The sequence below is a fragment of the Sus scrofa genome, chromosome 7 (genome assembly GCF_054392235.1).
Source record: "Sus scrofa isolate SSC_HxYL_T2T_F1_AM1 chromosome 7, Sscrofa_HxYL_maternal_Yorkshire_Landrace_v2.0, whole genome shotgun sequence".
NCBI classification, from domain to species: domain Eukaryota; kingdom Metazoa; phylum Chordata; class Mammalia; order Artiodactyla; family Suidae; genus Sus; species Sus scrofa.
In genome coordinates, this window is record NC_139389.1 from 42,781,333 (window position 1) to 42,795,666 (window position 14,334).

At 38.6% G+C, this 14,334-nt stretch overlaps 1 protein-coding gene across 1 annotated transcript in view; it reads left to right on the forward strand.

Annotated features, from left to right (window-relative positions):
- The window catches only part of DNAH8 (dynein axonemal heavy chain 8), a 297,717-nt gene that overhangs the window by 17,017 nt on the left and 266,366 nt on the right, over nucleotides 1-14,334 (forward strand). The window contains exons 4-8 of the mRNA XM_084967979.1: nucleotides 524-608; nucleotides 6,889-7,040; nucleotides 7,780-7,969; nucleotides 8,453-8,616; nucleotides 12,900-13,076. Coding sequence (XP_084824105.1) covers nucleotides 524-608; nucleotides 6,889-7,040; nucleotides 7,780-7,969; nucleotides 8,453-8,616; nucleotides 12,900-13,076 — 768 coding nt within the window. The remainder of the gene's footprint in view (nucleotides 1-523; nucleotides 609-6,888; nucleotides 7,041-7,779; nucleotides 7,970-8,452; nucleotides 8,617-12,899; nucleotides 13,077-14,334) is intronic.

A 14,334-nucleotide genomic window follows, 5' to 3' on the forward strand; every position in this document is an offset into this window, starting at 1 on the left:
ATGCTCGTCATTTGGAAGACTCATTATAATAATTTGCTTTTGTATTAGTTTGACTGCAATATAGGTCAAATTAAAATTGCTGCAAACAGTTATTCTAGTCATTGGTTAGACAAAATCATTAATAAGGCACGTTTTACTGTTCTACAAGCCAGCTTTTAAGAATAATTGCTCTTAATAATAATTCTTTATATTTACCTCCAGTTGGGCTCACCCATATTTCCCCTATAAGATTCTGTGAGTCAGGGTCAGGTAAGTGGCTGCCCACTTATGTATGATCCTTGCTAGTGTAGATTCAGAAATAGAATTCATCCTATGAATGGTAATCTTGGAGTTAAATCAATTTGGTTTTTAATCCTGTCTCTGATGTACCTTGACTCAACTCTTTAAGCCTCTTTTTTTTTTTTTTAAATCTGCAAAATGACGACAACTAAGGTAGGTAAATTGTCTAGCCACAGGGCTTGGCTCATTTTATATTAGTTTCCTCATCATTTTATTGATCATCATTTTCTCTTTTATTTATCAGATGGACGCATTTACTCTTTTCTTTATGAAAGATGGTTGCAAGACACTGAAATTTTTGTACCAGGAAGGAGATGTACCTGGCCTTGGTAAGGATGATTTGCAAGGGCAAAGTGCCAGCTATTTACTTAATGACTGGTAAAGTGTGGTCTATCTTTTCTCTCATAAGTAGACAGTCCTGTATTTGCAAAGAAAATTTACCAGGGGCTTACAGAATTACTGTAATGATTTGAGGAGAAAGCATCCTTGTGGAAGTCCTTGACCTCTCCCGGATATACACATTTTCACTAGAATTGAATTGCCTTTTCCCTGGAGCCACTTTGTACCCATGTTGTCAGTTGACTAGAAATAATCATGAAACCACCTGAAAGCTTGCAGTCTCTCCCTGTGTCTCTGGGTCAGCATCTTGTGTCTGCTGCAGGCTGGCAGTGGGAATATCCAACTTCCCCTGCTTTTCATGTTATCCCAAAACAAACTGGTACTATACCAGGTCATTAAACTTTTGTCTTCATAACTAGGTACATGGACCATCCTTTGATCTTAGACTTAGGCTCCTATCTTATGCCTGACCCAGTATTTCAGATTGAAAACCAGTATCTCTGTTACCAGATTCGCTCTCTGAAATGCACACTCTTTGAGCCTCGTTTTTTAAAAATCTACAAAATGATGACAACTAAGGTAAATTGCCTAGCCACAGGGCTTGGCTCATTTTGTATTAGTTTTCTCATCATTTTATTGATCATCATTTTCTCTTATTCCTGCCAAGTAAATCTTTCTCTTATTCCTGCCAAGTAAATCTTTTACTATCTTGCTATTGGATTGGGTCCAAACTCCCTTTATTTCACCAGGGCCTATGGTAACCCAGACACAGTACTTGTTTAGTCTGATCTGTTCTGCTAAACATGCATTTGCTGGCTCCCTCTAAGCCAGTCTCTTCACTGTTTTCTGTCCATACCAGAGTCATATCTGTGCCCCTTTCTCTGCCTTCCTAACTTGACATTCTCCCAGTGCCTTTCTTCTCTCCACCTGGCCAAATCCTAACCCCCTCCAGATCACCTCATGTACACTCTTTTCTTCAGAGCCTTCCCAGAGTGTTCCAAAGCACGTCCATTACTATACTCCAAACTCCTATCTCTTTTAAAGTTCACTTTGTAAAAGACGGCACTTGATTATGTTCTTCTGTTTTCATCTAATTGTTTAATATATGTAAGTCTTTCTTCAGCAACAAAATATGTAAACTCATAATTGGTGCCTAGATTTGCTCTGTGGGATTCCTTCCTTCCCTCCCTTCTTTCCTTTTTTTAGGGCCACATCTGTGGCATATGGAAGTTCCCAGGCTAGGGGCTGAATTGGAGCTGCAGCTGCCAGCCCACGCCACAGCTACAGCAACACAACATCAGATCCAAGCCGTACCTGCAACCTAACACCACAACTCATGGCAACACTGGATCCTTAACCCATTGAGCAAGGCCAGGGATCAAACTTACACCCTCATGGATACTAGTTGGGTTCATAACCCGCTGAGCAAGCACAGGTACTCCACTCTATGGGTTTTCTTTCTTTCAGAATTCTTATCTTGGGACATTACTGTATGATCCAAAATTTCACAGCTTATTACAAATGAAAGCAATAGCCAAAAATTAGAAGCAGATAAGAAAATATCTACAACTAGAGGAAAAATTAAAAGCAGCACTCACATTCCCACTGGCTTGGAATAGTCACTGTTAACTCCTTGATGAATATCCTCCTATAACTTCTTTGTTATGTGTATACATCCCTCTCTATGTATTTGGATACGTACAGTATGTATGATGTATGTGCATATATACACACCACTATGTACATAGTTTTATCTTCTCATCACTAATTTAAATGTTTTTAATAACCTAAATTACAAATATTGCCACAAATCTAAGATGTATTCAAGGTTCATTGACTCCTTGACATCTGGAGCTGGATATGCCGTATGTAAAGTTGGATCCTATTTTGCGATTATATATATATATATATTTTTTTTAATTTTATTATTTATTTATTTTTTTTGCCTTTTCTAGGGCCGCTCCCACAGCATATGGAGATTCCCAGGTTAGGAGTCAAATCAGAGCTGTAGCTGCCGGCCTATGCCAGAGCCACAGCAACTCGGGATCTAAGCCGCGTCTTTGACCTACACCACAGCCAACGGCAATGCCACATCCTTAACCCACTGAGCAAGGCCAGGGATTGATCCCACAACCTCATGGTTCCTAGTCGGATTCGTTAACCACTAAGCCAAGACAGGAACTCCCATATATATAATTTTTAAAAAAACTTCAGGGAGGAGAAATAAACATTCAGTCCATAGCATACGTCGTTAGTACAAATTGCTTCAAATCTTCTTTGGAAGGGTATTGTGTAAATAATAATAATGAAACTTTGAGCAAAAAGCTTTGAGCAAAAAGATAATGTATAATTTTCATATATCTTGGGCCCAAATCAAGAATGTAAAGCTTGTGAGGACCCTCCTTTTGTGCCTGGATTATGAGACCAAACAGGTAGACGGAGCTCTCCAAGATGCTTCCAGATGACAAGGTAAATCCGAGATGGGCCCCCTGTGCCTCCGCCTTTCCAGAGCCTGTGGCATTGCTGCTTCATTTAACCATGAAAGCAATCATCATCTCTTTTATGGCTCACAAGTGGCATCTGACTTATTCCAGCTGTGCAGGAGGCTGGGAATGCTTTGTGGTTGGCTGACCTTGTACCCGCTCTGGTGTTTTGGATTGTTCATGATCATTGTCACAGTTTGCAAATGCCCAAGACAGATGAGAAGGGGGCAGCATTCTTCAACAGAAGAGTGACCAAGTAACTACAAACTGCTGGCTCTCCTGGGATTGTGCTGGTCACTGTAGTCTTCAGCAGCCCAATGACTTGTTCCTCCAGGCAGTGCCTATGCCTACACCTGTTCACTCAGATCACCAGCCCTGCTGGTCTCAAGGAGGCAAAGCATGATGGGGAGTAGGCGGGGACCCGATGGGAGTGTAAGGGGCCAAGGTAGGGTTGGGAAGGGAGCCCTTTCCCCATACTCAGTGCCCTGCTGGATTCTAGAGCGCCTATGCCCTAATGCTTATCTTTCTAAATAGCCTTGGTTCAGGCTTTGGAGCTCAGGGTATATGTCGAGGCAGTAGCAACAGTGCAAAACTCTCCATTTTGTCTACGCAGGATATCCTCTCTAATATATCGTTGGGATTGTTCCAGACCAGATATTGTTTTCTTAAAATGCAGAGCTTATCACACCCTTCATCCAAGATGTGCAGACCCTGGGCCTGGAGGGAGGAGTGGGTCACCCATAGACACTGTGCCACACACTGGTTTAAAGTCCGGTTCTGGAGGTGGTCACAAGTGAGATGTGAAGACAGGCTCCACTCTTTACTCACCGGGTCACACTGGAAAAGTTACTTTACCTCTCCAGGCCTGGGTTTCCTCATCTGTAAAGTGGGAACAATAATGGAACCTCCCTCATGGGACTGAGAGGACCATGGTTATGTGTTGGGCTCAAGGCAAGTGCCATGTAAATTTTGCCTCATGCCCCCCAAAAGTCTTACCCTTTTTTAATAGTCCAGTTTCAGAAAGAAAAAGGAACTCAACAGCCATGAGAGTTAGTTCAGCCTTCTCTAGATTATTTTCAAAAACACTACGTTTCTTGTGACACCTCACCCATGATATGCTTCCTTTTTTTCCCAATATATTTGAACTAAAAAACAAGAACAGTTTACAGATGCATTATAAAGATGGAATCCAGCTCTGCATATTATTTTATGGTAGCTGTTAAAAATTGATAATATTCTCTCTCCACGCCACTGATACATTTCTACAATTAAATTTTAAACAGTAGGCTGATATAATTATTATTTTCAGAACATCTATTATTAGAATTTAGGTTGTTCACAACTCTTTGCTCTCTCATAATATGCCTCATGAATATCATTGAAGCTAATTCTATGTGGATTAGGAGCCCTTTTATGAAGAATTCTCAGAATTGCCAGAAAATAGGGTAAACATTCTTTTAATGATTATTTTTGTTATTTATAAATATAATACATTTATCAGCTTAGTTAATATTCCTCTACATGTCTTTCTTTTTTTGGCTATGCCCAAGGCACACAGAAGTTCTCAGGCTAGGGATTGAACTTGCAACGCAGCCGTGACAATGCTGGATCCTTAACCGGCTGAGCCACCAGGAAACTCCTACATGGTCTTTTCTATATGCATGTGCTAACATGTAAACTATCACTTAAAAAATGTGATTATGTAACAACTTTATTCTTTTTCTTTTTCTTTTTTTCCGGTGAAATTCCAGGGCCAGGGATCAAAACTGCGCCACAGCTGCAGCCTATGCCACACCTGTGGTGGCAACCCAGGATCCTTAACCCACTGTGCCACAAGGAAACTTCCAACATATTTTATTATTCCTGAGTTGCTTTTTGGACTTGACAGTATAGGCTACACATTTTTAATGTCATTAAATATAAACATATCTCATTTAAAAGATGCTGTAGGAGTTCCCGTCATGGCACAACAGAAAGGAACCTGACTAGGAACCATGAAGTTTCGGGTTTGATCCCTGGCCTCACTCAGTGGGTTAAAGATCTGGGGTTGCTGTGAGCTGTGGTGTAGTTTGCAGACGTGGCTTGGATCTGGCATTGCTGTGGCTCTGGTGTAGGCCGGTGGTATAGCTCCGATTAGAGCCCTAGCCTGGGAACCTCCATATGCCACGAGTGAGGCCCTAAAAGGATGAAAAGACCCCCCAAAAAAAAAAAAAAAAAAAGAAGATGCTATAGAGTATTCCAGGGTGAAGCTGTATTTGGACTTTAGAAGCCAGAATTGGTTGACTCTGTCAGCCAGGAATATGTTCAGCTGTAAGTAATGTAAATCTTAATAGTGGCTTAAACAAAAAGGGGTCTGTCTGTGGTTTTCTCATAACTCGGTAGGTAGTGGCTAGCAATGGTTCAAGTGCTTAGCAGTGCTCTCAGAAACCCAGGTTCTTTTTTTCTTTCTATTCTGCTGTTCTTAACACATTGCTTTGTGTTCATGTTTGTCCCACATGGTTATAAGACGAAGCTCTGGACGTCATGCTCAGTTTGAAGACATGTGTAGGAAAGGGCCCTACTAGTCACACCTCTCCCCTTTATCAGGAAAGCTCAAGTTTCTTATGTCTTATTGGCCAGAACTGTGTCACATGACTATCTTAGGGGCCAGAGAAGCTGAAAACGTAGTTGTCTCCCTGGGAATGTGGAGATTGCTAAGTGCAGCAAATTCAGGTTCTCTCATCAAGGAAAAAGGGGAGAATATTAAGGGTAAAGGTGACTCTGTGCCAACCTCCATGAACGAGCTCTTACATTGCTACATTCATCTCAGGATCCTTTGGCTACAAGCAGCAGATATGGACTCTGGCTTATATGAGCAAAAAAGTTAAAATGTTTGGGTAGCTGACAAAATTTAGAACTAGTTGAAAAATCAGGTCTTGGGAAAAAAACAGGAGTAGAGCATTTCCATTGATTTCAGGGCAGTTTCTTTGGGATTCATCAATAAATTGACCTTGCTCAGATCCCCTTTTATCTTTGTGTGGCTCCATTCAAGATTTACAGTCTTTCCGAGAGTCTAATTAGTCTAGTTTTCACATGCGTACCCCTGCAGGGCTCTGAGACTGGTGAACTCCAGAATCACAGGACAGGAGAATTCCCCAAACCCCAAGGAAGGACAGCTGGGCAGACAAAAGTTGTTTATGGTTTTGTGATAAGGATTTAAAATATTCTCTTATCATTTTTCAAATTGGTTATGCTTGTGAATAGGAAGACTGTTGATTTTTTGCTTATTAATATTGCACCCAGCCATCTAACAGAATTCTCATATTATTAATAGTTTTTAAACAATGAAGAAAGACTTCTAATTAAATGATAAATTTTCACTGAAATTAGTTCAAGAAAGATTTTCATATCAGTCAGGTGCTATGAGTGTACTTAGTAGGGGACAGGATCTTCTTGGGGGAGTCAGCGAAGGTTTCCCATAGAAGAGGCATTTCGGGTAAGCTATGAAAGATGGTAGGTATTAGGGAGGTAAAGGGTCAAGGGTGGGATAAGTGGAGAGTTTGCATGAAAGTTTTGTCTGAGGCCAGGACAAAAGGAGAAAAGAGCAGACCTCAGGGAAAGGCACCAGAGGGGTTGTAATTTAAGATATGCAATTACTGACATCCTTTTGTAGGCAAAAAAATTTTATTCCACAATCATATTGAAAACTTCTTAGTATAGCAAGGAACAAGGGCGTAAGACCCACAGTAATTTATCACATTTGATCTGTTATGTGATTGTGTGCTCAGTTCTTGACTTTTGTTTTCAGAATGTGGTCGAACTATTGCTGGAGCAACCAAAGGGGCAAAAATGATGAGACTGTACATAGACAATGCAGCTCCAGAGAAACTAAAAGGACTGTGTGTGTTTTTTGTTCGCTGTCGCAATGATGTCTCTATAAATACAAAAAATATTCATGAAGTATGTTTACATTTTTTTCAAATGTATAAACATTGTTGCCAGCTTTATTGTGATGTAGTTGACATGTAACATTATGTAAGTTTAAGGTATACAAAGAATTGATTTAATACATGTATGTATTGTGAAATGCTTACCACCACAGCCTTAGTTAGCACCCCCCGTTGCCTCACATAATTACCTTTTTTTTATTTTTTATTTTTTGGTAATGACATTTAAGATCTATGCTCTTAGCAACTTTGAAGTATATAATACAGTATCACTAAATATGATCACCGTGCTGTATACTAGATCCCCAGAACTGAAAGTTTGTGCCCTTTGACCTCTGTTTTTTCCATCCAAATTTCTGGGCAGAGAGCTAGTTTCATTGCTCTTTGCCTGGACTGACAGTTTTTCTGAGCCCTTTTTCAGGGACAGGGCAACTATCAACCGAGAACTCTGTTTATGCAGGAGGCTCAGTTTCATTTCCCTCATATTGTACATGCTCCAGGCCATATCCTCTTCCCTAGGCAGAAATTAAAACACCAGGGAAACTTTACTTGAGGAGCAAGCATGTGAATGGTTAAATATGGGCAGAATATAAGTTTGTTGATTTTTAGAACTCTTAAGACTCACCGCTTGAGTTTTCCTAATAGTTTATAAGTTGTATTATCCATGACTATTGTAATGTAAAGGAGGTTATGATTTTCAGTTCTTTAATGGAATCAACATATAAAATAACATTTGATCACTGCCCTTTCAGGAAGTGCTATTTACTGTTCTGGATGCATCCGAAGGACTCCTGGTTGGGATTAGGAATATGCTGGCAAATATATTTCTACCAGCTATTATGGCAACAAATAATTGGGGTGCTTTAAACCAGTCTCAGCAAGGAGAATCTGAAAAACACATTTTCACTGAAACCATCAACAGATACCTTTCATTTTTAGATGGTAAGCATAATATCTAATGTTTAATAAATTATTATAAATGAGAAAAGTATAAGATATGTCACTAAAAATAAGCATTAGGGAAAATTTTCCATCTTAAAAGAAGATGTTAATCAAAGTAATTATGAGATCTACAGATAAGATATCAAATCCTTAAGACCTCTTTCCAGGCAGCTCTGCAGTCCTAAGAGAGTTTTCTTTTATATTTTCCATTGTAGAAGGATTCTCTTCCTATATTATTTCTGAAAAATTTTACTGTATTTAAAAATTTATTCTTTATTATGGACTCTTTTAAAATACATACTTATTTCATATTGTTAAATTATATAATTTTATTGTCATAGTCAAAAATCTGATGATCAACTAGAATTGTTTCTATAAGTATTAGATCCCTAATGATTTTGTAAGAACAACTTGAAACCACACATTGACATTTAACACACTGACATTAAACATCTCATTTCAATATTATTTTTTCCCTTTTAGGTGCCAAAATCAGTATTGAGGGAACGGTTGAGTTAAAGAAGATCGACAACATTGATTTTTCCAAACTGCATACCTTTGAAGAAGTAACACTTGCAGCTGGCAATTCGGAAACTGTTCGTCAGCTAGAGGACGTGCTGATGATATGGTACAAACAGATTGAACAGGTGAGCTGACTTGAGAAATTACATCAGGTATGAATTGTAGTTCTCGTCTGTGTCTAGTCACTGCATTTTGGCCCTAAAAGTAAAGGGAAGAGGAGTCTTCCAGATTCTACTGTGAAACAGCCTATTCTTTTTTTTTTTTTTTTTTTTTTTTTGTCTTTTGTCTTTTTAGGGCCGCACCTGCAGCCTATGGAGGTTCCCAAGCTAGGGTCCAATCGGAGCTGTAGCCACTGGCCTACTCCAGAGCCACAGCAACACCTGATCTGAGCCACGTCTGAGACCTACACCACAGCTCAGGGCACGGCGAGATCCTTAACCCACTGAACAAGGCCAGGGATCGAACCCGCAACCTCATCATTCCTGGTCAGATTCGTTTCCACTGCGCCAAGACAGGAACTCCAAAACAGCTTATTCTTGATTCTAGTGCAAAATCATTGTTTTCTTTGGACCACTTACAATCAACGTTAAGATATTGCTCACTTTAAGGAGGAAACCAGGAGGTTCTTTTGTGGCACAGTGGATTAAAAATCCAGCTGCTGCGAGTTCAGTCCCTGGCTTGGGAACTTCCACATGCCATGGTGTGGCCAAAAAAATATAAAAAAATAATTAAAAAGGAGGAAACCGTAACAATAAGGCTTGAGAATGAAATAATGAAGAATCAGGAGTAACCAGCATTTACCTCCAATACCTCTTATGTTGTTTATGCTCTTCATTAGAAAGAGGAAAAAGACACAATAAAGAGATTATAGCCACAATGCTAGACCCTTAACACCTCTTGGTTGATCAATGGAATTATCTGTATTAACAGAGAGGTTCAAACTAGGCTTTTTCATATCTGTACTACAGTGGCAAGTCTGCAGCTCTCTGGCCAAATTCATTTTCTCTGCCAGTAAAAAAAGTAGTGATAAGAATGAGGTCCCTGTCAACATTCTGAGGGGTGCCAACTTACACTACAAATGCTACCCCAAACCAGATACTGTATAATCGCCCTAAACAGAAAGAAGACTCTGGAAGCCAACCCACAGATCTCTAGTTCATGAGCACGACAGGGGAATTAGGGAAGAAAATGTTCAGTTGAATGAGGACGAGGAGAGAAAAATCTTGAGCAAGCAAAAGTTAGAAGAAAGCATTTCTAATTGTATGTCTCTCAGAACTGTTAGAAGGAGGGAAGTGCAGTTGGAGTTGAAAAATAGGATGGCTTTGGAAACTCCACCAAGGCCTGGAGTGTTGGCCAAAAAAGAAAGAAAAAAATACGAAAAATAATATAACAAACAACCCCTGTAACTACTGCTGAGGTCAGAGACTAGCCATTGCCATATTTGCTTCAGACCTTTTATTTTCGCTATATCCTCCATGTCCTGCCCTTCTCTGCTACCACTATCCTGATGTTATTGTCACCTCCATTCCCCTGAAAGCTTTATACTTTTATTTGCATCTCTATAAGCTTTATATTATATATAAATAAATTATATGTATGAAAATGCAGAGTGTGTATTTGTGTTTAAAATCTTTATGTAAATGGTATAATACTATTAAGTATCCTTTTATAGTTTTTTTCTCATTTGAGAGTCTCTTTCATTCCTGTTGGTACAAGTAAATTTAATTAATTCACTTAACCATTATTTGATAGTCCTCTATGAAGAAATCCACTTACTATAGATTTTCAGACATTTAAGAGACATTTAAATTATGTCTAGTTAAGTTATCCTCTATTTCGAATTCCCGTCGTGTCTCGGTGGTTAACGAATCCGACCAGGAACCATGAGGATGCAGGTTTGATCCCTGGCCTCACTCAGAGGTTTAAGGATCCGGTGTTGCCGTGAGCTGTGGTGTAGGTCGCAGACATGGCTTGGATCCCACATTGCTATGGCTCTGGCATAGGCCAGTGGCTACAGCTCCCATTGGGCCCCTAGCTTGGGAACCTCTGTATGCTGTGGGTGCGGCCCTAGAAAAGACAAAAAAAAAAAAAAGTTATCCTCTAGTTAAGGAGGTAGAGAACGCTATTCATCCATTTCCTCAGAAAGACAGTTGTTTCTGTTTATTTTTCCTATTACAAACAATAGTAATACATCTTCAGTGCATGTCTTTGTTCAGGTCTTGTTTGCACAGGTTCCAGAGTTTCCCAGGGAACTGCTGAAAGGTAGTGAATGGATCTTTTATTAGGTACTACAAATAAAATATTAATTTATTTGTTTTACAGAGATAAATGTGGGTTCCTATGTCTTCAAATCTTTTGTTACACTTGGGATTTTCAGATTTTTAATGGTTGACAATATGCTGGGTGTGAAATGGTATCTTGATTTGTTTTGCATTACTCTGAGCAGTATTGAGGCTGAGCATGTTTAAGGGCTTTTTAGATTTCCTCCTTGTTGAATTGCCTGTTTATATTCTTCACATAATTTTCTTTGAGACTGCTTGATGAGATCTTGTTGAATTGTTGGAGTTTGAATAATATTTCTGGATGTTAATCTTTTTCTGGTCCCCTTTGTGTCCTGCATTTTCACTTGGTATGGCATCTTTAGTCATGCAGAAGTTTTATGTTTTCCTGTAAATATGTTAGTTGCAAGTGGTAATGCTGCCTCAGTTTAGCTACTACCAGTGACTAGAAGCTTTATGCTGTTCCTATTTTAATTAGGAAACACTTTCCTCCTCCAGTGTTAGGAAGAAATTCAATTTAAAAAAAATGAATAACAAAGAATTCACATTGTGGCTTAGCGGTAATGAACCACGACTAGTCTCCTTGAGGATGTGGGTTTGATCCCTGGCCTCGCTCAGTGGGTTAAGGATCCAGTGTTACCATGAACTATGGTGTAGGTTGAAGACATGGCTTGGATCCCAACTTGCTATGGCTGTGGCATAGACCTGCAGCTGCAGCTCTGATTCGACTCCTAGCCTGGGAGCTTCCATATGCTGTAGGTGTGGCCCTAAAAAGCAAAAATAAATAAATAGATAAATAACAAATGAATAGTAATGAAATTAGTAATAAACAAATTATCGTAAAATGAACACCTGTTTAACCTTTGGAAAAGTTAAGAAATAGAGAGCATTATCAGCACCTTGCCGTCTCCATATACTTCTCTTCCCACCTTTAAGTCCCTTTTCTTCTCCCTACAATTATAATGTTTGGTCCCCCGCTTTTCTTTATGACTTAATCTTTGTCTTCTTTATTTTCTTAAAAAGTTTCACCTTTTCGTTTCCAGCATTTAGGTTTTTAATCTGTATGAAATTATTTTTGAGTGTGTGTATAATATGAGATAGGAATCAAATTTTGTATTTTTCTGTTTGGTTAGCCAGTTGTCCCAGAAGTGTTTATTTAATAATACATTCTTTCCTAACCAATTTGTAATATCCGTCAAGTTTTTAGACCCTTTAATCTATCCCACTGCTGATTTGTTTTTTCACTCATATCATGCTGCTTTAATTTCTCGAGCTTTTACTAAATCAGCATTTGGTATGACCAGTCCCTTGCAGTATTTTTCTTAAAAAAAATGCATTGATTATTAGTTGTTCTTCCAAGTTAATTTCAAAACTAGTTTGTTAAGTATCATGAAAAAAACCTTGTTGAGATTTTGGTTGGAAATTTCATTGAATGTATATGTTAATTTAGAGAAAATTGCCGTCTTTATATTATTGAATTTTTCCATCCATGAGCATGGTATAGCTCTCCATTTATTTAGGTCTTCTTTTGTGTGCTGAAAGTAAGTTTTCTAATTTTCTCCAAAAAAGATCTTGCACATCATTTGTTAATCTCTAGATATGTTATCATTGTTATTATTTGTTATAGCAAATGCTGTTATTTTAGAAATTACATTTTCAAATTGCCAGATAGCATATAAAAAATGTTATTGATAATTTATATATACAGCCAGAAACATTACTGAATGGTTCCCTTTTGTTAATCGTAAAAGTTGTCTTTAGATATTCTTTAATTTTTAAAATATAGCCAACCATTCCATCTGTGATTTTGCATTTTTATTTTTTCATTTCCAATTCTTCTACCTTTTGTTTACTTTACTTATCTTGTTCTATGGTCTCCATGACCAGGTTGAATAGAAGTAGGTGATGATAGTGGAAAAATTGTCTTGTCCTTGGTTTTAAAGTGTTATTTTCTAAAATTTCATTTTCATGTATATGTTAGCTGTTTCTAGTCTTAGTCTGCTAAGAGTTTTTAATATTAGTCAATGTTGAATGTTACTTATACTTTTAGCTTTCTTATAAAAGGTGTAAATAATGAGCTTTTTAAAGAAGAAAGTAAAATTTTTGTACTATGAATGTTTGGATTGTAGGTACTTATTGAGAGTGAGCAGATGAGAAAAGAAGCTGATGACTCAGGTCCACTCACAGAATTGGAACACTGGAAACGCATGTCAGCCAAATTCAATTATATCATTGAACAGATTAAAGGACCAAGTTGTAAGGCTGTTATAAATGTGCTTAATGTTGCACACTCCAAACTCTTAAAGGTAAAAGGGCTTTGTATATTCAAGTTTGGTATACTTCAGAATAACCAGCTGGAAAATTACACTTCTTGAATTTGCATCATATACTTTGCATCATATATTTAGAAACGTTAAACTTTGGGCAAGACTTTCTCACCTACCATAATTACTTTCGAAGAGGAAAAGGAAGTATAGAAATGAAGATTTATCTCTCAGTGTTTTGCACAGCCATTTCAACAGTACTGCTGTGGGGTGATGGCCGTTTATTTTATTTTATTTTATTTATTTATTTATTTATTTATTTATTTATTTTCTGTCTTTTTGCCATTTCTTGGGCCGCTCCTGTGGCATATGGAGGTTCCCAGACTAGGGGTCCAATCAGAGTTGTAGCTGCTGGCCTAAGCCAGAGCCACCTCAGGATCCGAGCCGAGTCTGTAACCTACGCCGAAGCTCACGGCAACGCCCGATCCTTAACCCACTGAGCAAGGGCAGGGACCGAACCTGCAACCTCATGGTTCCTAGTCGGATTCGTTAACCACTGCACCACGATGGGAACTCCTGGCCATTTATTTTAAAATGATTTTTGTCTTTTTTTTTTTTGCTATTTCTTGGGCTGCTCCCGCGGCATATGGAGGTTCCCAGGCTAGGGGTCTAATTGGAGCTGTAGCCGCCAGCCCAGGCCAGAGCCACAGCAACGCGTGATCCGAGCCGCCACGTCTGCAACCTACACCACAGCTCACGGCAACGCGGGATCCTTAACCCACTGAGCAAGGGCAGGGATTGAACCAGCAACCTCATGGTTCCTAGTTGGATTCGTTAACCACTGCGCCATGACGGGAACTCCTATTTTAAAATGATTTTTGAAAATGTAAGTCAACAGAGGCTCGCTGAAGTAGAGAACTACATAGAAAGTCAAAAGCAAACATGCCTTCTATTGTACACCTCATCTCCACTATTCTATCTCCTTTCCTAGAGGTTGTATTTCTCAACAGTTTGGCTCTATTCTTTCCAGATCCCTTTCTGTTTCTTTATTCTTCCTTTAAATATATATGTGTTTTGTGTTTCTAATTTTAGAAATTACAAAGTGTCATACTCTGTTTTTCTTCAACCCCTCTCTCCTGCAACAGCATATCTTGGAGAGTTAAGCCTCTCAGATAAAGCTGTGTGGTTTTCTAACATGTTACTGTGCCAGATTTTATCTAATAATTTTCCTATTTTTATACAGTCCAATTGCTTCCTTTCTTTTTTTCAACAGTCTTGAAATACAATTCACATACTATTC